This window comes from Aphelocoma coerulescens, chromosome 24 (genome assembly GCF_041296385.1).
Source record: "Aphelocoma coerulescens isolate FSJ_1873_10779 chromosome 24, UR_Acoe_1.0, whole genome shotgun sequence".
NCBI classification, from domain to species: Eukaryota; Metazoa; Chordata; class Aves; order Passeriformes; family Corvidae; genus Aphelocoma; species Aphelocoma coerulescens.
The window spans coordinates 1121813-1143057 of record NC_091037.1 but is presented as its reverse complement, the minus strand read 5'-3'; the positions used below and the strand labels follow the sequence as shown (position 1 = coordinate 1143057).

General features: G+C 58.6%; 3 protein-coding genes across 9 annotated transcripts in view; 1 reads left to right on the top strand and 2 right to left on the bottom strand.

Annotated features, from left to right (window-relative positions):
• The window catches only part of CEP164 (centrosomal protein 164), a 35419-nt gene extending 30303 nt beyond the window's left edge, over positions 1-5116 (bottom strand). For 4 of the 5 annotated variants that reach the window (XM_068994522.1, XM_068994521.1, XM_068994523.1 and 1 more), the window contains exons 1-6: positions 3277-3718; positions 2828-2939; positions 2257-2494; positions 1656-1814; positions 892-1020; positions 474-551 (exon numbers count right to left, since the gene is read on the bottom strand). In XM_068994522.1, coding sequence (XP_068850623.1) covers positions 474-551; positions 892-1020; positions 1656-1814; positions 2257-2494; positions 2828-2939; positions 3277-3355 — 795 coding nt within the window. In that variant the 5' untranslated portion in view covers positions 3356-3718. Of the gene's footprint in view, positions 1-473; positions 552-891; positions 1021-1655; positions 1815-2256; positions 2495-2827; positions 2940-3276; positions 3719-5088 lie in introns of those variants that run through there. The other variant, XM_068994520.1, reaches the window with a different exon arrangement.
• A 400-nt stretch (positions 5117-5516) lies between these two features.
• BACE1 (beta-secretase 1) lies at positions 5517-13791 on the top strand. 2 transcript variants are annotated; one of them, XM_068994772.1, is made up of 10 exons: positions 5517-5823; positions 9006-9094; positions 9253-9469; positions 9656-9793; positions 9882-10016; positions 10142-10243; positions 10385-10534; positions 10664-10835; positions 10915-11187; positions 11542-13791. In XM_068994772.1, exons 1-9 carry the CDS (start codon positions 5578-5580, stop codon positions 11154-11156), a joined length of 1491 nt encoding a protein of 496 aa, XP_068850873.1. In that variant the 5' UTR covers positions 5517-5577; the 3' UTR covers positions 11157-11187; positions 11542-13791. The 2 variants fall into 2 exon arrangements, with proteins under 2 accessions (XP_068850873.1, XP_068850872.1); XM_068994771.1 differs by having other exon boundaries at positions 10915-13791.
• A 102-nt stretch (positions 13792-13893) lies between these two features.
• RNF214 (ring finger protein 214) lies at positions 13894-21242 on the bottom strand. 2 transcript variants are annotated; one of them, XM_068994769.1, is made up of 15 exons: positions 21042-21242; positions 20724-20925; positions 20038-20097; positions 19679-19819; positions 19271-19410; positions 18650-18718; positions 17762-17858; positions 17444-17532; positions 16956-17058; positions 16663-16761; positions 16087-16463; positions 15539-15674; positions 15202-15309; positions 14783-14878; positions 13894-14149 (listed from the first exon to the last, which is right to left on the bottom strand). In XM_068994769.1, the coding sequence occupies exons 1-15, from the start codon at positions 21119-21121 to the stop codon at positions 14084-14086; spliced, it is 1863 nt and encodes a 620-aa protein (XP_068850870.1). In that variant the 5' UTR covers positions 21122-21242; the 3' UTR covers positions 13894-14083. The 2 variants fall into 2 exon arrangements, with proteins under 2 accessions (XP_068850870.1, XP_068850871.1); XM_068994770.1 differs by having other exon boundaries at positions 16956-17046; positions 21042-21241.
• Between the last annotated feature and the right edge of the window lie 3 nt (positions 21243-21245).

The window sequence follows — 21245 nt, the reverse complement described above, 5'->3', positions numbered from 1 at the left end:
ACCACACCGTGCAGAGTGGAAGTGCCTCTTCCTCACTCAGCCTTCCTCCCACACCAAGTGCACTGGCACCTCTGACCCGAGATCCTTTTCCTGCTGTTCCCTGGAAAAGGAGATTTCCCCCTTCCCTGCTTCACCTACCTGGCTTTATTTTTTCTGTTTGAGGATGAAACAAAGCTCCAGCCTCTGCAAAGATGTCTCCCCAAGTCCCAGCTCCAAACCACAACTCAAGCACAAATTTCCCTTCAATGCCCACCCCACTGTCCCCTGTGGGCCACATCTGGCTTCTCACAACCCCAGCCCTGCTGCTGTGCCTTCCTCACCATCACTCGGCTCCAGGTTGCTCCTGCTCCTAAGCAACACAGGAAACTCCTCCCTCTGGTCCCATTCCTGCACTCTCATCCCCTGGCAGTGCCACAGCTCTTCTCCCCCGCCCCGGGCAGCCTCCCCTGCCCATCCCATCACCGTACTCTTACCTCAGAGTCAAAGCTGCCTCCCAGGGCTTCAACATCCAGGTACACGTTTTTTAACAGCCTTGATGTCCCACGGAAACTCTGAGGGATTAAAAAAAAAAAAAACAAACAATGAAATGGCCAAAATTCTGACCTCTGCAATTCCACAGGAGGAACAGGAGGGGTTCTTCAGCAGCAAAATTAAGCAGCAGAGCCATGGCAATGCACCTACAGCCAATTCATCTTGGAATGACACCGTGGCAGCTGTTGATTTATAGGGATTACCATGTGAAAATAGGATTAGATGCTTTTTGGGGACCAAACAGCACAAAGAAAAGGCAGCACAAATGAAAGCCCAGGGGCAACTGGAACAGCCATTACCAGGGGAGCATCAGGAGGCTTCAGCACTCTGGTTGCAGCAAGAGCCAGGGCACACAAATACCTCATTTTCACTTTCTTCCTCTTCGTTTCTCCATTTCTCTGGCACTGTTACATTCAAGGAACTTTTCTCTTCACAGACCAAGTCCAGCAGGTTGTCAGTGTGGCTGGTGAGCTTTGAGATCTCTGCAGGCTGTGAAGGCCAGAAGAAACAGGAAAGGGGAGCTAGGGACCCACTGAGACATGGAGCAGCTGCTGGATTCTGGGAGGGAGCTCAGTTTCCTACCACTTAACATGTTTGTTCATTTGTGAAGGTGATTATTTCTATGCTTTACACATATTTTGCTTTGCCTTCCTTTAAAGGATCAATCTCTTAACCACTTAACAAGTTTTATTGACCCCCCAGGTCACTTTCTAGTAACAAATAAATAAAGCATTCAGCATGGTTGTAAACCAACATTCATCAGGAAAACTGTTCCTTTAATTTTATTCTCAAATAGAAAAGTGAAAATAGTTTATTAAATTGTATTATCTGTATTTATCACGTTTCATTTGGACACCAAATTCTACTAAAACTTAACAGACTTTTTTCCCTCTACAACAGTTATTGAAACAATTCTTTAAATCTGCTAAACACAGCAGAAGAAAGCTCACCACTAATTTAGCACTGAGCTCCCTAGAAAAAGAAAAGAAATACAGCTTTTTAACATACAACAGTATTTCAAAACCAACAGAAGACCACAAATCCTGTCATTTAAACGTCCCCACACCTGTGACCCTTTGCAGTGTGCTTCCCAGGGCACATTCCCAGGGAAGAGGGAGCCTCACCAGAGCTCCTTCCTTGGCGATGAGGCTGGAGTCCACCACACTCCCCAGGTCCGGGTTCAGGGACCCACGAAGGGCGAAGGATGAAGACGGTGTGAGGCCACGGAGAGGAGAGAGGGTGCCCAGGGGAGGCTGGATGGGTGCCAGCTGGCAGCCTGGGGGCTGGAGAAGCACAGGGAAATCACTGGCAGGACAGCACAGGTGCACAGCTCACACTCCTGACCTTGGAACGGGACAAGAGTTCCCCTGTGCAAACAGGGGCTGCTGCAGTAACCCTGCTCAGAGAGCCCACACCCAGCAGGCACCAGCACACAGGGCAGGGAAGGAAACAGGGTTTGATTTACTCACACGTTTTGCTTTCTAAACGCCCATCTGAATGAGTCCTGAATAGTCCTCTCCCTCCCAGACACACCAAGAGTGTGTGCTCACTACAGAGTGTCTTATAGCCAGAATTAAGGGTGATTCTGTACTCGGTGCTCCCACCCCAGCCCATTCACTGCCCATCCCCTGGGTGTGGGCTCAGGACACACTCTCTGTCCTTGAAACCACTTGCTCATCCTCTGCCCAGCCCTCCCCAGAAGCACTGCAAGCAGAGCCTACTCACAGGGAGCTGCTTCAGGAAATGCTTCTCCTTCTTGTCCTTCTTCTTCTCTTTCTTCTCCTTCTTCTGCTTCTTCTCTTTCTTCTCCTTCTTCTGCTTCTTCGAGCTGCCCTGTGCCAGCAGCTTCTCCCGCTCCCGGATGACCAGCTGCCTGTAGTGCTCATCACAGGGATGCTCCCACATGGAGCAGCCATTTTCAAAGTTGAAGTAATAGAGTTCACCACCTCCAGTGATATCTCGGCTGCATGGCAAAAACAGCAGGAAAAGGTGAAAGAGCACGTTAAAAATACAGCTGCACAGGCCAGAACATGGCTGATGGATGGTGTGGGCACCTGAAGCTCAGGGAAGAGGAGTGTAACATCTCCAAGAGGCCGAAAAGGTACCAGTGTAGGGAAGCAGCTCTCCCAGGATGCTCATATCCAGCTTCCCAAATAGTTTTTCCCCTTCTTCTGCCACCCCAAAAAAGCCCTGAGCTCCTGATACCCTGTCTAACCCTACTCTCTGCCCGTTGGAAGCCATTCCCTTTGTCCTATCACTGGGAATCCCCCAGCACAGCTGCTGCCAGAGCTCTCACCAGGCCTTCCAATTCGGGGGCAGCGGGGTCATCAGGCACTCCCTGACCAGCCATAGCAGCTCCGGCTCCGTGTCGGGGTCAACCCCGATTATCGGCGCAAACTCCCGGATTTCTGGGGAAACAGAAGAGGGATCTGTGAAGTTGGTCTACACAACAGAGCCACCCCCCTCAGCTAAAGCTGTGGGCACACTGGGAGATCCTGAGCCCAAAACAAGACTACCCAAAGCCACCGGCACAGTCCCGTGTGCCTGGAGAGCCCACCCTGCCAGGCTGGGGACACGGGGAGTGACACTGCCAAGTGACATTCAGCTCTGCCTCCTCTAAAACCCCATGTATTCCACCCTCTCCACCCACTTCAGAAACCAATTCCTGTTTTCTGAATGCACCTGGAAGTGACCTGCACACCTGAATCCCTTCTCCCAGCTCCTGGGAGGACGAGCCACCCTCACCTTTCTCGTTAGGAACATAGGATTCACTGTAGTCTTCTTCCAGAATGAGCTGGTTCCCGATGCACATGGCTCCTGCCATGGATCCTACACCTGGCAGTGGGGAGGAACCAGCACAGAGTCACAACTGCCCTCAGAAAAGAAAATTCCTCGTTCCCAGCACATGGCAGAGCCCTTCCACTGCAGCACACACAGCAAAACTGACTCAAAGAGCTTCCACACACTTCTAAGGGCTGTGGAAACAAGGAGCAGAGCTGAAGTGGCACAAAGTTATAATCAGATCCCCCAGGCCTTCGAGTTTCTACAGAAAAGATGCTGCAGGCACTTTTTAACCAGGTAAAAAATAAGCTGAAACAAGAAAGGGAAGAAAGAGAAAGCAAGCAGCTTTCCCAAAGCACAGCTTTGAGAGAAATCCCAGGGCTGGATAAGCACTGGCCAGAGACAAAGATACCTCTCCCCACACCTTGACCTCCCACACCTTCCCAGAGGGTACTTGAGAAACTGTAAAAGAATCCTAATTTAATATGTTCCACCTGTGGCCCATTGCTTAATGATTTAACTCACAGACCACAGCACAGCTGGGCCCTCACGACCCCTCCAGCACAGGTTCAGGCAGTTGGAATTCACCCACCTCACCCCAAACATCCCCAGCTGTGGCTCTGTGTGGCCACATTTGGCCAGCACAAGCACTGGGGGACCACGACAGCTGCTCAAACACACAATTGAATGACAAGGTCAAACATTTCTTCCTAAGCCCCCCCAAATACTCAGTGCAAAAAGCATTCCTCTGCTTTCCTCATGAGACCCAGGACCTGTGGTACCTGCCCAGTATCCCCAGTGATAACCACCCAGAGCAGGATCACCACCTGTGACACAGCCATCACTGCCCTCTTCACCTCCCTCTGTCCTCAGCCCACTCTGTATTTATAACTCTTATGTAAAGTAAGTCTCAGAAGCAGCAACTAATCCTGGCAGTTTCCAGGCAAAGATATTCTCAGGACATCCAAACCAAACCAGCTCGCCCCACTTCCCCTCCCAAATGTCCCCAGTGAGAGCACTTGGATGTGGGCAGCTCGCTCGGGGCCTTCTGTTCCTGTTTTCCTCTCCCAAAACTAAGTCAGCCCCATCTCCCATCCCTGGTATTGGCACTGGGGGATGAATTATGGGCTCACTCCTCTCTTGGAGACCTTAGTGCGACTTTCAGTGCTTGAGGGGTAGCTGTAATAGATGGGGACAAGGGGGAACGGCTTTAAACTAAAAGAAGGGGATTTAGGTGAGATATTTGGAGGGAGTTCTTTCCTGTGATGATGGGGAGGCCCTGGCACAGGGTGCCCAGAGAAGCTGCGGCTGCCCCATCCCTGGAAGTGTCCAAGGCCAGGTTGGACAGGACTAGTGGATAGTGGAAAGTGTCCCTGCCCATAGCAGGAGTGGAACTGGACGATTTCCAGGTCCCTTCCAACTCCAAAATCCGTTCTACAGCTCTATGCAAACAGGACCGAAGCCTCAGTGCAACAGCCGCCGCGCCAGCCGGGAGCCACGGAAAAAGCGCGGCTGGCGAGGCGGACAAACAGCTTTGGGTAACAGGATATTAAAAGAAATAGGAAAAAAAACCCGGTTCCGCCCATATCACGACAGCACCCACGCGACACACGCACGGCCAGGAGCCGGCAGACCCCCCGGAAGGCCGGAACCGCCCAGCGCGGGGCCGCTCCCCGCAGCCTCCGCTCACCGAGGGGAGGCTCCCCCGGGCCCGGGCCCACTCCCGGTGCCGGGACCCCCCCGCTCCCCGCTCCCCGCTCCCCGCTCCCCGCTCACCGCTCGCCGTGGCGCGGGCCGCGAGCGCCGTTCCGCGCGTGCCGCCGGTTGCCGGGAGCGCGGGGCCCGCCGCGCCAGGGCCCGCCCCCTCCACGCCATTGGCCGGCGGGGCGATGCGCGGCACCCGATTGGCCAGCGGGAAGGCGGGACACATGACGTCGCCGCGGCGAGGCCGCCGGGGGCTGCGGTTGCCATGGCGACGCGTGGGCACGGCCCGCGGCGCATCCCGGCGCGTCCCGGCGGGGCGGGACGGGGCAGCGGCACGGGGACGGGGAGAGGGACCGGGCAAGGGCCGGGGGGGACGGGGCAGGGCCGGGGCGGGTCTCTCGGTGAGCGCTTCCGCCGGCGGGCGGGCTTTCCGGGGCGGGTCCGTGCGCGCCGCCATGCCCGCCGCCGCCGCGCCGCCCGCCCGCCCCGGCGCGGCCGCCCCGCCGAGGCGCGGGGCGCTGCGGGCCCGCTGACCGCGTCCCCCGACGGCTCCCCGCGGCCATGGCGCCTGCCTGGCCCTGGCTGCTTCTGTGGCTGGGGGTCCTGCGCGCCCTCCCGGCCCCGCCGCGCATCCGGCTGCCGCTGCGGGGCGGCGCGGCCCCGCCGTCGGGGCTCCGGCAGCGCCGGGCGCCGCTGGACACCGAGCCCGACAGCGCCGGCAGCTTCGTGGAGATGATCGACAACCTGCGGGGCAAGTCCGGGCAGGGGTACTACGTGGAGATGACGGTGGGCAGCCCCCCGCAGAAGGTGAGGCGGGAGGGGATCCCCGCATCTCTGGCATCTCCCTCATCCCCTGCATTCCCCGCACCCGCGGCGGCTGCGGGTGCCCCTCCGGGCCCGTGCTGGGCTGCGGGGCGCAGAACAGAGGCGCTGCGGGTGCCACCATGGCTTCGCGTGGTTCTCGCCGCACGGCCCGGGCGGCATTCCTGCTTTCCATCGCTCCGGTGATGCTTTTTCTGCTGGCTTTCGGTGAAAACTGGCCGCAGGCGCCTGCCGAAGGTGACCCCAGCGCTCCCGGGGCTGTCCGGGCGCTCCGGGCGGGGTGGCCGGTGCTGCGTGTGCTTCTCCGTGCGGGCGAGCCAGGCTGCATCCCTCCATCGCTCCCTTCCCCCTCCCTCCCGCCCTCCCTCCGTGCCTCCCTCCCCGCTCCCGAGCCGAAGGATGCCGCTGGAGCCGGTGCGGGCTGTGGGCGGCGGGGGGTGGGATGTGGCCGCTCAGCCCCGTGCCCGCCTGGAGCGGGAAGATGCAGGCACGGAGGAGCCCACGGCCGAGCCGTGCTTGGCAGCTCCTCCCAGCACAGCCCCGGGCTCCGTGTGCTGCTCCCGGCTGGGGGAAATTCTCCAGAAATCCTCCAGAGCTCGGTTTTCCCGGGAACCTCGTGACTGTTGTCGCTGCGCAGGAGTTGGGGCAACGTGAGGAGGCAAAGTGCAGGAAAATGGGATGGCCTGGATGGAAAGGGAGCCCACAGGGCAGGCAGAGCAGGCGCTGGTGCGTCACCAGGCTCTGATCCTGCTCCATCTTTTTGTCAGCATCCCTCACAAGCTGGAGCTGCGCTGCCCAGCTCGTGTGGCACCACACCGTGTGTCTGCGTGCTGGGGACAGGATGAGTGCTGAGGGCCAGGTGCCAGTCACGCAGCCCAGGGCGGCCAGCTCCTCCCCTCTTTTATGGATGAGATCGGGGAGGTTCCTGCTGCTAAATCCTTTTGTGCCCGTCCTGATCCCCGTTGTCACCAGCAACAAGTCTGGCCCAGGGTTCGGGCTCGGTGATCGAGGCTCCACGTTCCTCCCAGCACAGGGCCACATTCCCTCACGCCTGCCACCACCACTTTTTGGGTGCTGCCAGGACAGCCAGCACCCACCCAGGCTCTGAAATAAAGGCTGGCTTTTCCCCACGAGCTGGCTGTGCCTGGTGTGCGTGGTGGGAGAGAGCAGTGTGGGCAAGATGTGGACGGAGGAATGATACCACTGCCACGGAAATTGGATCTCTGGGAGCACTACTGTGTTGTCCCTGTACGCCTGGGATTTATTGGCCTGCTCTGGCAGGGTGTGTTTAGGGGAGAAAAAAAAAGGGAGGAGATTATTTCTAAAATCTAGTTTTAAATGTGATTTCATCATCTCCTGCCTGCCACGTGTCGCAGCTGCCAGATAATTTCCTTGCGAACCACCTGTTCCCAGGCACTCATGCGTTCCGGAGCCAGTCACCCTTTTGGGCAGCATCTTCCAGCCTCGGATTGCTTCCAAATGCAAATGTGGTGCCTGTGCATGCATGTGTGTGTCCGTGTGTGTGTGTGCTGGAGCAAAATCCCTCCAGGCATTGCAATGGAATGAGAAGATTCATATGAAAGAGTTTGGCTGTGCCTCTGCGGGAAATTGGGAGTGTGTTTGCCCTGGGGGGTGCATGCATCCTTCCCAAAGGCTCGCACGCAGCAGGGAGGTGGTGATCCATCTCCTCACCTTTCCTTTCACCTTCCCAATGCTGACAAGGAAGTTTCTGTATCCCCTTGTGCTTTAATTTTGGTTCTGAGCCGTGCTGCGCTGCCAAGTCACCGTCAGCAGCTGATTGCTCACACATTCCATGTGTCCAAGCATGTTGGTTTCCCTGGCTCCCCAGAACAGGCTGATTCATAAACACACAGGGAAGAGGGGCAAGCCGAGCAGCAGGAGCCGGTGTTTTGGGACAGATGGCACAGGCTTGATGCCCCAGGAGCAGCACACCGCTCTAGGGACACGCGTGGCTCAGAGCCAGTGCTGCTGCCGAGGTGCCTGGAGGGGCTGTCACTTCCAGGGACAGGTTTCAGGCAGTGTCCCTGCCACACATGTCCTGGCCTCGCCAGTTCACGTGCCATGTCCCGGCCTGAATGGATGGCTGGGCTGAGTCTCAAGGATCTGGGTCCTCTCCACGTGGGTCCTGTGCGTGACCCTTTCAGCAGGATGGAGCCTGCAAGAGCCCTCCCTGCCTCCTCTCCTTGCAGTGTCAGCTCAGCAGGTCCTTCTCCAGGGAAACCAGTCTCCTCCGGGTGCCCTGGGGATTGGAGATGAGCTGTGTGGAGCAGGTGGCCCCTAATGACCCACCCACAGAGCCAGGAACAGCCCTGGGAATGGCGCAGGTGCCAGGTTGCCAGGAGAAGGTCGGGCTGTGTGGTGGGTGCTGAGCTGGCCCAGGGTGGGTATTGGAAGGGTGAACGTGCTGCTCTGGTCATTACCCATGGCCTGGAACGCCGGTGCTGCTGCGATTAACACAAGCGCATTGACCTCCTTCCTTTCCCTCTGACTCCGCAGATTAAGGGCCAAAGCCCTGGTGCTGCTGCCCGGGGTGGTGCTGTGAAGCAGCTCCGGGTTTGGGGTCAGGGCTCACCCCGAGCTCTGCTGCCCTGCACAGCCGGGAGGCTCGGACAGCCCCTCTCCCACTCCGGCCATCCCACCCCGCTCCGTGCCAGGGCCACAGGCACGGGTCAGCTGAGGGCAGGATCTGGCTGGCCCACTCCTGGCCCTGCCAGTGGGATGTTTGCCAGACCTGGTAATCCTGCCCAGGCAGGAATGAATCGGGAGCGGGGCTCGGCATATGGGTGGCGATTAGCGGGCACAGGGATCTGCGGGGGCTGCCCACCAGTGATCCTTCCCACCAGCTGTGCCAGCAAATCTGCTTTCCTGGCAAGGGCAGCCTGTGCACCCTGTCTTGCTGCTGCTCTCCGGCCCCATGACACCTGCCAAGCGCTTCCCGAATCCTGCCTGTGGATTTGGGGGCTGAGGCCGGGCCGTGCTGAGCAAGGAGCTCACGCTCTGTTTGCACAGTGCTGGATGGTGTTTGCTTTTTGTGCAACTCCCTGATGTCGCTGCCTGCTGCTTCACCACCTCCTTCTCCTCTCTGGGCACAGAAAAAGAGGGTCCCACTGCACTCATGAGCCTTCCTGTCTCTCTTCCTTCTCCAGCTGAATATCCTGGTGGACACAGGGAGCAGTAACTTTGCTGTGGGAGCTGCACCACACCCCTTCCTCCGGAGATACTACCAGCGGCAGCTGTGAGTATTCTGGGGGGACGCAGAGCCCAGCCCCTTGGGCACACCGCTTCTCCTTGCTGGAGGTCTGGCCAGACCCTGCCAGGTACTGCCTGGCCTCTGGAATGGCTGGATCCACATAACCCCTGCTGGTCTTACTCGTCCCTTTGACGCCGTTGCAGGTCCAGCACCTACCGCGACCTGCGGAAGGGGGTGTACGTGCCCTACACCCAGGGCAAGTGGGAAGGGGAACTGGGCACTGACCTTGTCACCATCCCGCACGGCCCCAACGTCACTGTCAGAGCCAACATCGCTGCCATCACAGAGTCAGACAAATTCTTCATCAACGGCTCCAACTGGGAAGGGATCCTGGGACTGGCATACGCCGAGATTGCCCGGGTGAGTCCTGGCTCACAGTCCTGGATGTGAGCACTAAAACGCTTCAGTTGCCTTTTTCCTTGTCCCTGTTTGTCCCTTGGAGCACAGCAGTGCTGGCGAGGGGAACTCCCCTGGGCGCAGAGAGCTCCTGGAGAAGCGACAGCACTGACACATCCCTGTCCTGCCTCTGCTTTCTCCTCCCACCAGCCCGACGACAGCCTGGAGCCCTTCTTTGACTCCCTGGTGAAGCAGACGCGGGTGCCCAACATCTTCTCCCTGCAGCTGTGCGGGACAGGCTTCTCTCCCAACGAGACAGAGGCCGTGGCCTCGGTGGGAGGCAGCATGGTGAGCACCCTGTGGGTGGCAGGGAGGCCGGGGCTCCCTCGGGGCACTGCCAGTGTGCGGTGGCAGCGCCGTTCTGTCTCCTCTGCAGATCATCGGTGGCATCGACCGCTCGCTGTACGTGGGTGACATCTGGTACACCCCCATCCGCAAGGAGTGGTACTACGAGGTCATCATCGTCAAGCTGGAGGTCAACGGGCAGGACCTGAACATGGACTGCAAAGAGGTGAGGGGGCAGCAGGGGACCTGCCCCACGGGCCTTGGAGACACCCACCATCAGTCAGAGGGGGCCGGGAGGGGAGCGGGGCTCGGGTTCTGCACCTGGGTCACTCCTCCTCTTCTGCCCCTCAGTACAACTATGACAAGAGCATCGTGGACAGTGGGACCACCAACCTCAGGCTGCCAAAGAAGGTGTTTGAGGCTGCAGTGAAATCCATCAAAACAGCGTCCTCGGTCGGTGAAACCCATCCCTTCCCCACGGGCATGGCCCAGCGCCAGGGCGGGGCTGTGGGCAGTGTGGCTGCCCCTCACCAGCCTGGCATCTCTGCTTCCTGCCCAGCTTGGCCCCACTCACCTCCCCTTTCCCTCTGGTAGACGGAGAAGTTCCCAGACGGCTTCTGGCTGGGGGAGCAGCTGGTTTGCTGGCAGGTCGGCACCACCCCCTGGCACATCTTCCCTGTCCTGTCCCTCTACCTGATGGGGGAGACCACCAACCAGTCCTTCCGGATCACCATCCTGCCCCAGGTGTGTGTTGGCCTGGCCAGACCCTGCCCAGGGAGCGTGGGCTGGAGAGGGCAGTGCAGGCAGGACCGCGCTGGGTGGGCGCAGCTGCCTCCCCCGCCCCCTTCCCTGATGGCTCCTCTCCCCCTGCAGCAATACCTGCGCCCAGTGGAGGATGTGGCCACCTCTCAAGATGACTGCTACAAGTTCGCCATCTCCCAGTCCTCCACCGGCACCGTCATGGGCGCCGTGATCATGGAGGGCTTCTACGTGGTGTTCGACCGCGCCCGCAAGCGCATCGGCTTTGCTGTCAGCGCCTGCCACGGTGAGCTGGGCCCGTGGGGCGGGGGGGACGGAGGGGACGTGGGTGTGCAGTGACCAGACCCTGCCTGCCCCGCCCGCAGTGCACGATGAGTTCCGGACGGCCGCGGTGGACGGGCCCCACCTGCACTCCAACATGGAGGACTGCGGCTACAACATCCCGCAGACGGACGAGTCCACCCTGATGACCATCGCCTACGTCATGGCGGCCATCTGCGCCCTCTTCATGCTGCCCCTCTGCCTCATGGTGTTCCAGTGGCGCTGCTTCCGCTGCCTGCGGCGGGACCACGACGACTTTGCCGACGACATCTCCTTGCTGAAGTGACGGCGGAGCGGGCGCGGCCCCGGGGCCGCAGGTGAGGCAGCAGGGCAGGGCAGGGGCCGTGCTCCGGGGCTGGAGTGTGGCGGCGGCGTGGGCAGCTCAGACCCTGCGCCCCGGGCCTGGGGACTCGGTGTCCGTCAGGGCCAGCGGCCGGGGGAGCCCCGGGCCCAGGCTCCGTTCATCTGGGACCTGCAGCAAGAGCGTGGCAGCCGGGCACGGGGAGAGCGCAGCAACCCTGTCCCGGGAGCTGGGGCAGCTTCTCTGCTCCAGCACCAGGACAGGATGGGCTGTCCCAAGCTCTCCCACCCAGCCTTGCCTGGCTTGATGGAGTGATGCTGATGAGCCATCCCCTGCCTGTCCCCTTCCATCCCTGTGCATCCCTTTCCAGCTCGCCCTGCCGGGAAGCTGCCAGCCCAGGCTCTCTTGTAGGGAGCTGCGCTGCAGCTGTGTGTCCCCTGTGACTCCCTGCACTGAGCCAGACTCCGGAGATCATCCTGGAGCCATCCAGCCTTGGGCTTTTCAGAGACAGCCCTGCAGGGCCAGCCTGGGCTGCCCAGACAGGGCTTTCACTCCTATCCTGCTGCCTGTACCCCACTCGCTCTGACATTTCCCGTGCATTTTCCTGCCTTCCCGAGCTGTGCTCCCACTGCCGCCAGCCCCAGGACTCCCTGCACTGCACCCCCCTGGGACAGGCAGGAGCAGCACCCATCCTCTCCCCACTCCACATGGGATGGAAAACTCCCTGCCCTCGCTTCCAGCATCAGCAGCAGCTGCCACAGAGAAGTCAGTGCCAGGAGTGAAGTTCCCAGCCCTGGCACCGGCTGCTCCCCAGCCCACCCAGCCCTTCGAAAGCCATAGGGGAGCCTGGGCCCCCCCTGCAGCCCCCCCACCTCACCGCCGGCACATCCCACGGCACAGCAGCTCCTCTCTGCTCACTCCACGCATCCGGACCTGGCTGTGGGACACCCTGGCATCCTGGGGACAGGCGGCAGCTGTGGGAACTGCAGCATTTATTGTTTTGTAAACACATGGTTGTATTTATTTCATTTTTTTTTTACAAAGTGTGTCACTGGTAGCGCAGCTGCGCATTGAGAGCGTGTACGGAGCCGGTCCCACGTGTACAGACCACGGCTGCCTCTCACCTGTACAATATATCCATATATCTCTATTTTTAATTCTAGCTCTGAAAGCCACTGTTCCAGCATTAGGGGTCACTCCTGTTTTGTTTTGGGGTTTTTTTAAATCTTTTTAGCCTTCTGCTCAGTCCTCAGCCACTGTGGCCACCACCCAGGGCCAGGGCTCATGCCACAGCTGCATGTTCGGTGGGAGCACGTGATGGTGAGGGGGTCCCAGCTGGCTTGAGGAGGGGGAGCAGGGCTGGAGCATGCAGAGCAGTGACTCACAAGCCCAAAGGACCCTGAGCACAGGAGGCACTTCTGTCCTCGTGGTGTTCCTGCAGCACGGGGAGGATTTTCCGGTGTGTGAGGACAACCCCTCCTCCCCGTGCTGCGGGATCATTGTCCCTTCCCCAGAGCAGACACCTCACAGGCAGTAGTGCTGTATTCCCCCGCTTCTCTGCCTCCAGCCTGGACGGGAAAGTGCTCAAACACGGAGGTTCCATAGTTAAAAGGCATCACTCCCCCATGAACAGAGGGGATACCTGCAGTGCCAGGGCCGAGCTGGCGGCTGCCCTGCAGAGCCACCGGGTCAGGCAGGGAGAGAGTGAGGAGCCACAGCAGTCACCGAGCATAAAGCTTGTTAACTAAATCCTGCAGCCAAACGTTTCTTTGGGAAAGCAGCGAGGGAGCCGGGAAACGCAGGCAGCGTAGGCGACCAGCCAGCCCTCGCACGGGGCACCGCCACAACAGCCCCCACACTGCCCCTCCTCACCCCGCCCCAGCCCCGCTCCAACACCGCATCCAGCCACCCCACGCAAGAGGGCCACGTTCTCCCCCCACCCTCGTGCCTGCCCAGGACCCCCAGCACCCCAGAGACTCTGTTGTGGACCACTGCCTTAAAACACGCCGCGAGCGTGTGCGTGCGCGTCGGAGGAGCCGGCCTGCGGCGAGTTCAGCGCCCACAGGTGCTCCCCTGCCCTCCCGGGGCAGAGGGGCCGCCAGCAGCGCCGAATTCCTGCTGCAGGCTGCAAGGAGGGGGGGGTAAGTTTTTAGAGAGTCATTGCAAGATTTTCAGTGGTGCTGAGCACCTCGCAATCCCACCGAAATCCATGGAGAAAGAAAGGGTTGGTGTGTCAGCCCGTGCTTTAGGAGAAAGCACAGGAGAGGGGGACGCAGGAACTCTCACAGGTTGGTTTATCCTGAGCTGCAGCGCAGCCGCGTCCGTCCGCTCCCTCCCCGGGGCCCGGTGACAGCAGGGGACGGGACGGGACGGGACCATGGGCTGTCGCTGGAGGCTCCAGTACTCTGTAACCCAGTGTCTATGTAAGAACAATGAATGTTAACACGGTAAATTATTATGACATTAAAAAAATGACCACAAAAAATTGGCTCTTTATCTGCAACCTGTTCATTGGCAAGAGGGGAAAAACCAGGTGGTGACTGGCAGGGGCATGGGGATGGGTGAGGCATCCAGTCATGAGCAATGGCCCTAGAGAAAAGCAGCCGGTGGGATCCAAGTGGGAAGAGGTGGCTGAGGCAGATCCCAGCAAGCAGGGAACACTGACCCTCATTTGGAAGAAGCCAACAAGGCTGCGGATAAAGAAATGAGGAGCAGCAGCAAATCACTGCATAATATACACACTTTATTTATGAATTTGTATGTATACAGACTTTCTATACACACATTACCTATATAATAAAAATGTACATGTGTATACATGATCGTATAAATATAGAACTGTAGAAATCTTAGAACTGATCCTGTCTATTCACAGCAACTCCTCCCGGGGGCCTGCCTTGCCCCAGCAGCCGTCATTTGAGGCTTGGGCAAAAAGGGCAAGTGTCATTCGTGTTGGTTTGTGCCCAGAATTTGATGCACTGGAAGAGAGAGAATTAATCAAGAGCCACTGGCACAACCCAAAGGTGCCTTCATTTTCCACAGCACTCATTTCAGGGATGGTTTCCTTTGCTCCTTGCAGCCTCCATCACAAGGTCACCATGATGAAGGAGCCCTTGTCACCCTTGCAGGACTGTCAGGCCCTCCTCAACGTGAGTTTCCATTTCGTTGAGGGCCACTGCTGGAGGCCCCAGAGCTGCTGGGATGGGGGGTTTGCCCACACAGGTGACCCACTGCCAGACCCATGGGATAGGAAAGTCTCCTCTTCCCAAGAGCTCCTGTCTGGCATCCCCCACCCAGACACCTGGGCAGCAGTGGCAGCCCTCCCCTCACCCTGTGTTCCAGATCCTTCCACACTGTCCTGCTCCAGCACCTAACCCTCACAGACACAAGCACAAGCTCAGGGACACAAGGGCAGCCTGTTCCTAAAGCCACCACCCCACTAGCCACGCAGGGTGGCCCAGCCAAGAGTACGGAAAGGATGGGATGACAGGATGCAGGGAAGCTGTTTATTGATCGTACCCTTCTCCTGGCACGGTGTCAGTACAACAAGGACTCGGGAAGGGTCACTTGGAAGGACCAGGAGGAAGCTGCGAGCAGCAGAACACACTCACCTCCTTGTGCAGCACGTGTGAGCAGGCCATGGGGTGAAGGTCACCGGGCTGCACGAGCTTCTGGCACATCAGACACAGCTTACAGGCAGCTGGGGTCTGGGATGGGTAGTGAGGGAAAGAAAGGAGCAGGCAGGGAAGTCAGACACACAGCTCTGACCACAGATGCAGCTGCAGCCCGAGGCCACGGGCTGCCCAGTCCCCTCTCTGCCCACAGCCATCACGCCCTGAGAGCCACCATCATGTCTCGTGTCCCTCTGTTCCCATGTGAACACTAAGGATCTGTGCCCCCAATCCTCCCGTTCACCTCAGCAGCCCAAGTAGTTGTGTGAGAGCTCCCAGCTGCAGGGGCTCACCCCTTCAGCCACATCCCAGGCAGGCTCCCTCCCTCCCCATTCCCCAGGGAAGCCAAGCAGCCTTACATGTGACGCTGTTCCAGGGTAAGCAACCTGGGCCGGGGGCAGGAACATGGGCGTGCTGATCTGAGGCAGCGGAGCCGAGAACATGGGGGCCCTGATCCGGCCCAGAGGCTGCAGCAAGGCAGAGGAGGCTCATCAGAACAGCCCGGGAGGAAAGGACAGAGGAGTCACCCCAAGCCACCTCAGGGAAAACTGTTCCCTGGTTACGCTGCAGTCAGCAGGAAAGGGAACCCAGGGGACAGCCCTGACGCACAGCCCAACCTCTGTGAGGAACCAGGGAGCTGGGGCAGCTCTCCCTGCTCCCCGGGCCCCCCTTGCAGCAGCCCCCACGCTGCCCCACCTGGGCGCCGGCCGCTGCCCGCTCCTGCTGCTCCGCCAGCTTGGCCGCCACCAGCTGGTTCAGCTCCTCCATGGTCAGGCCGGCCATGGTCCTCCGGGCAGTCTTGATCTGCTGCAGGATGTTGGTGAGCTGGGCCCTGCGTGGACAGCAGCCTGCTAAGAGTTCCCAGTCCTCAGGGACTGGAATCCCTCAGCCACCGCTGCCTGGGGGAAGCCACGTGTTCACCACCCTCCCAGCGAGGTGAGTCACGTGCTGAGGGGGTTCTCTCCCCAAAACACTGGGGAAAGAGCAGGGAGCCCCCAGAGACAGGCTATGGGGCTCCTGGCTGTGCCCAGATATCCCTGCTGTCCCTCAAAGCTCCTAGTGATTCCCATCCCCAGCACTATGGCAAACCTGATGCAGAGAGCACCCAGCCTCTGCTCCTCACCCTCAGCCTTCCCTCACTTCCCACAGGCCCTGCTCACACCAGGAGCCCCTCTTTCCCCAATCCCAGCTCCCATCCCACGCACAAGCCCTTGCCCTGCAGAAAAACACCACCAGACCCTTACTTGTTGCACTGTGGAAACCGAGTCAACAGCTTCTCCAGCAGCTTCTCCAGCTTGTCGGCCGGCTGGGGCCTGTGGAACTCGGGAGGGACGTTCACCCCTCCCAGGCCAGGCGGAGGAGGGATGGAGGCAGCGGGAGGCATGTGGGGGCTGTGCGTGCCGATGAGCGATGCCACGACCGGGCTGCTCCTTCCCTGGGAAGCAGGCAGGGGTGGGGAGGGCTGGTTGGGCCTGGACATGGCGGGGTTCAGCAGAGGGAAGGAGAGCGCTCGAGGATCGGCGCTCGGCATGACCATGGGCACGGGGACGGGTCCGATGGGGAAGGGGAGCCGCGGAGTCAGGGATGGGTTGGGCTGGAATGCCGTCAGCATGAAATCTGTCTGAGGAAGAGAAACAGGGGAAGAGGGAAAGGCTGGTTAGAGTAAGACCACCTGGAAGCAGAGCCGGAGACCCTTCCCCTCATCTCCAGGTAGGCCCAGACATGGCACAGGCCATCCCACACGTGCACAGCACCAGGCAGGCTGTGCCAGGGCCTGGCAACACGGAATGCCTGTGATGTGGGGCTGGAGAGACACTCACTTCTGAAGGCGGAGGAGGCAGCGTCGGCGTTGGGATCTGGGGGAGGCTGCTCAGCTTTGTGCCATTCCTCACCATCTGGATGTGGTCGTTGAACTGATCCTAGCAGAGAGGGAAGAAAACGGGTGCATTTATCAAACCTGAGCAAGTTTGGGGCATTCCAAGCCCTGGGGTGGCAGGCCCTAAAGTGGCACTGTTTGGTTCCACAGAAGAATGGAAGAGGAGCCGGAGGGAGAAACAGTGTATATGTGAAGAGCTGCTCGCTGCTAGGCTGGGAGAGCTCAGCAGCAACTTACTCGGACACTTTGCTTGGTCATTCGTATCCTGTTCAGCCTCATCTCCCACTCCTGCTTTGGCCTCATGGTCTCCAGCGTGGGCGGCGCAGACCTGCAAGCACAGCTGAACTTTCCCACTTGCAACTGTGCTCTCCCTGGCAGCACAGTGGGAGCAAGCAACCCCCACACCCCCTGGCTTCCCCTCCTCTAGTGGGGTGGGAAGGGCTCACCCCCAGGTGAGGCACCCCACAAGGGAGAGGGACTGATCTGGGGACACCACAGCCAACAGCACTGACTGAGCCTGGCAGATGAACAGTGACAGGGGATAAGCACAGCCCCACACGTCCTTGCTGTGTGACACCACTGAATCACATTGATTCGGTAAGAAAACCACAGGAAATCCTGAACTATTCCACTCCAGCCTCCAGCATAAGCAGAGGAAGAGGAGATGGGACATGGGGGACACCTGAGTGACCCTCCCTGCCACTTCTGACATTACACAGACTTACTTGAGGTAGGTGAGGTGTAGCTCTGCTTCTTTTTCTGCTTCTTCTAGTTTCAACACCAGCAGCTCCTTCCGGCTCTCCAGGGACAGGATCTATGGAGAGAGGCTCAGTTTTTGTACTCTCCTGTTTCCTGCTGTCAGACCAGGCCCTGGGCATTGCTCCCCACTAACGCTCACTGCATTGACACTTGTTCATCATTCCTCTTATCCCACTAAGTGGGACTTGGCCTTGTCCTCAACTGCTCCTAATTTCACAGAACTGTCCATTAACCCTCTGGAATCTCAAACCAACCACTTTGCAGGGAAGAAGTCACCTGCTCACCTCTGCTTTCCATGCCCGTTCCGTCTCCTCAAGAATGTTCCTGTTGATTTCATTGTGCTGGTTCTTCAGCTTGTCCAGCTCCATCTCCCACAGCTGCCTGCACACAGAACAGAACAGAACAGAACAGAATGAGTCCCCTTGGGCTCAGGCACCGGAATGGCCACAAAGGGATCGATCCCGGGAGCTCTGGATGGGGTGGAACCATGGAAGATCAGCAGCCTCCAGAGCGTGACACCTGCCCCAGCTCCCTGGGCTGCATGAGTCACTGTTCCAGGAGTGAGCTTTGCAGAGCACACAACAAACCTGGTGTGCAAACACACCAGGCAAAATGAGGGGAATTCCCCTCGGCAAAATTCAGTCCAATCCCACAGAAGATCTGAACCAGGAATCAACCTGAGCAGCAGGCAGAGCTATGCTGTTCTGATCCTGGAGAAGTTTAAAGCTGGGCATTTCCACCTGTGCTTTGGGAACACCTGCATCTGGAGCATCCCTGCCCAGCTTTAAATACCCGAGCATGCCAGAGTTTAGTGTAGCTGGACAGCTGTGGGGAACAGACAGGGAAATCAGTCTGCCCTAATTCTGGGAAGTTGAAATTCAATCAGAGGTAGCAGTTACAAGCTGAGTCAATCCACCAAGCACAAACTGTAATCTTATGGGATCTTCATGTCACAAGTATCCAGGAGCCTGCCTGTGACTGGGATCAAAGATTTAATCCAAAGCCCTGATGCTCGAAGAGGAGATAAAACCTCTACAGCACGTAACTGGCCAGCACTGCTGGATCATTCTCTCTACTCTGTCCCACCAGGAGCATCGGATTCACTCTGAGGCAAAATGGCAGGAAGAACAGTGCATTGGGCAGCATTAATCAGGCATGGATAAGGGCCTTACTTCTCATCGGACTGCTCTGCGATCAGAGAGGCAATCTTGTTTTCCTTCTCCTCCTGCTCCTTCAGCAACCTGCACGGGAAAAAAGGGACAGCACAGCTGGAATCCCAACGGTGCAGAGCCCACATTCAAACCAAGCCCCCCCAGCACATCCCTGGGCCTGACCACACACCACAGGCTGGGGACAGCTCCCTGCAACGTGTGTGGGAAAGCAGCCGCCAACAGCCTCTGGAGCACAAATCCTGCTGTCTCATGACACTGCACAAAGGCTGTGGCACAGAACCAGGCTCGCTGCAGGGAGCTGTGCTGCTCCCCCAGCACGTGCTCTGCCATGGTCACTTGGGGAAAAGAGCTGAGCACTTGGAGCCGTCACTGGAGGAGTTTTACCCAAAAACATCGCCGAGCCCCCAGAACAAAAACCAGACGTCTATGACATGACAGAATGGCTCCACAAAAGTGCCAATTCACACACAGAGCCAATCCTAAATTCATCCATAGACAGGCCTGACCTGAATACTCGTTGCTTCCAAAGAGTTTAAAGCTCTTTACTCCATCAGGTTTACATCAGGGTTAAGCAAGAGCTTCTCCCCCCAAAAATAAACCCTTTCTTTTCCATACAAATACCTTCTGCCTTTCTCACAGAGTTTCTCAATTTCAGCTTTGAGATCCTGCTCTTTCTGCAGGAACTCTTTCTTCTCTTTCTCCATCTTCTTCTTGGTCTCTTCTCGCTTGATTGTAACATCCTGAATCGCTTTCAGGATCTCCTGGAGTAAAAGAAGCATCACACAGATACTGAGCAAAATTCCCAAGTAATGGTTTTGATTTAAAACCCGTTACTTTTCTGGATTAATTGGCTAATGAGATTACACAGCAAACTCTGTCTTTTTAGCAGATCCAGTCAAGATATATATTGGTTATTATGAGGAAACTCAGGAGACAGATGCTCTGGACTGCAGGTTCTCCTGCCTCTTCATAACGATTTTAAAATTAAATACAGGATAGGTTAAACAAAAACAGTTCTTCACCAAATACCTGGTGGTTTTTCATCTCCTCTTCCCTCCGCTGCTGGAGCTGCTTAAGCTGGACCTGCAGCTGATTCTCCACCTGCCTCTGTTTGTCCAACACCTCTTGGTAGCGCTCCTTCAGCAAGGCCCGCTCAGACATCATCTTGTCCTGCAGTGGAGAGCAAAATTCCTCCTGTAACAAGGGCAGCTTAAGGACTTCAAGGCTGGTATTTGATGGTCTTGGAGGTCTTTTCCAACCATAATGGTTTTATGATTCTATTTTGATTCTATTTTGACAGGAAAAAAGTGGGAAGAGCAGCTCCAGCTCCTTTGCCTGGGAGCGTGAGCAGCAGAGCCTGGACCTGAGCACGGGGCTTTGATACCCACCAAGTTCTTCTCGATGTCCTGGTCCGTGTTCACGTCCGCATCGGCCGCCTTGAAGTCAGTCTGTGAAGGGAGGTGATTGAGATCAGACCCTCAGCCCTGCAGTGACCACACAGTGACTCCAGGCCCTCCCTGGGCACCTGTTCCAGTGCTCTGCCACCCTCCACGGAAAGGAGTTCTCTGTCATACTGAACAAAACTTATCATTTCAGTTTATGGCCGTTGCTCCTCATCCTACAGCTGGGCACCAATAAAAGGAATCTGGCACCATCCTCTGATAGCCCTTGGAAATATTTATATGCATTAATGGGATCCCCTCTCAGTCTTGCCTAGACTAACCAGGCCCAGCTCCTGCAGTCTCTCCTCAGCAGAGATACTCCAGACCCCTCATCATCTTTGCAGCCTCCGTTGGACCCTTCTTCAGTAGCTCCTTGTCTTTCTCGTACTGAGGAGCCCAGAACTGGACACAGCACTCCGAGCGTGGCCTCCCTAGGGTCGAATCTTAATTAAAGACTGCTCAAAGCAGAGGACCGGGCACACAGCAGCGGCTGCATAGCTGCAAGTATGGATGTGTTTTACCCCCCAGCCTCGACTCATTCAGGTCTTTGTCCTCCAGGTTCTAAAAGAGCCTTTCGAGGCCCTGGCCCCGCACAGCACAAACCCCACGAGCCCCGCGGGATCTGCACCCACCTGCACCGCGATGTTCTGCGACGGCCTGGCCGGGGCCGCCTCCTCGTCGGGCTCCTCGGCTGCCGCTCCGCTCTGCCCCGCGGCCTCCGCGCCGCCGGCCCCGGGCTCCGCATCGCCGCCGGGGCCGGGGGCGGCCGCGGGGTCCGCCTCCCCGCCGGGCCCGGGCTCGCCGGGGCTCTCCGGGGCGGAGAGCGGGCTCCCGCTGCGCGGAAAGGGGACATCGGTCAGCGCTGCGCGGCGGCCGCGGCCCCGCTCCCATCCCGGCCCCATCCCCGCTCCATCCCGGTGCCGCTGCCGCCCCGCCGGGCCCCCCCTTACCTGCCGGGCGGCGCGGCGGGGCCGGGCTCGCAGAGGCGCGGCGGGTCGGGGCCGTCGACCTGCGCCTGTTCCAGCGCCATGGGGGCGGCTGCGGGGCTGGGCCGGGCCGGCGGAGCGGCACCGGGCGGCACCGGGCGGCACCGGGGGGCACCGAGCGGCACCGGGCGGAGCGCACGACCCGCGCCCCCGCCGCGCCGCCCCTTC

Coding starts and splice junctions, on each gene's coding strand:
- RNF214 (XM_068994769.1), bottom strand. CDS start 21,121: ATGGCGCTGGAACAGGCGCAGGTCGACGGCCCCGACCCGCCGCGCCTC. Junction 19,411..19,678: donor AGGAGATGAAAAACCACCAG/GTATTTGGTGAA, acceptor CTTTTACTCCAG/GAGATCCTGAAAGCGATTCA. Junction 17,859..18,649: donor GCAGAGCAGTCCGATGAGAA/GTAAGGCCCTTA, acceptor TTCTGTGTGCAG/GCAGCTGTGGGAGATGGAGC.
- BACE1 (XM_068994772.1), top strand. CDS start 5,578: ATGGCGCCTGCCTGGCCCTGGCTGCTTCTGTGGCTGGGGGTCCTGCGC. Junction 9,095..9,252: donor AGATACTACCAGCGGCAGCT/GTGAGTATTCTG, acceptor ACGCCGTTGCAG/GTCCAGCACCTACCGCGACC. Junction 9,470..9,655: donor CATACGCCGAGATTGCCCGG/GTGAGTCCTGGC, acceptor TCCTCCCACCAG/CCCGACGACAGCCTGGAGCC.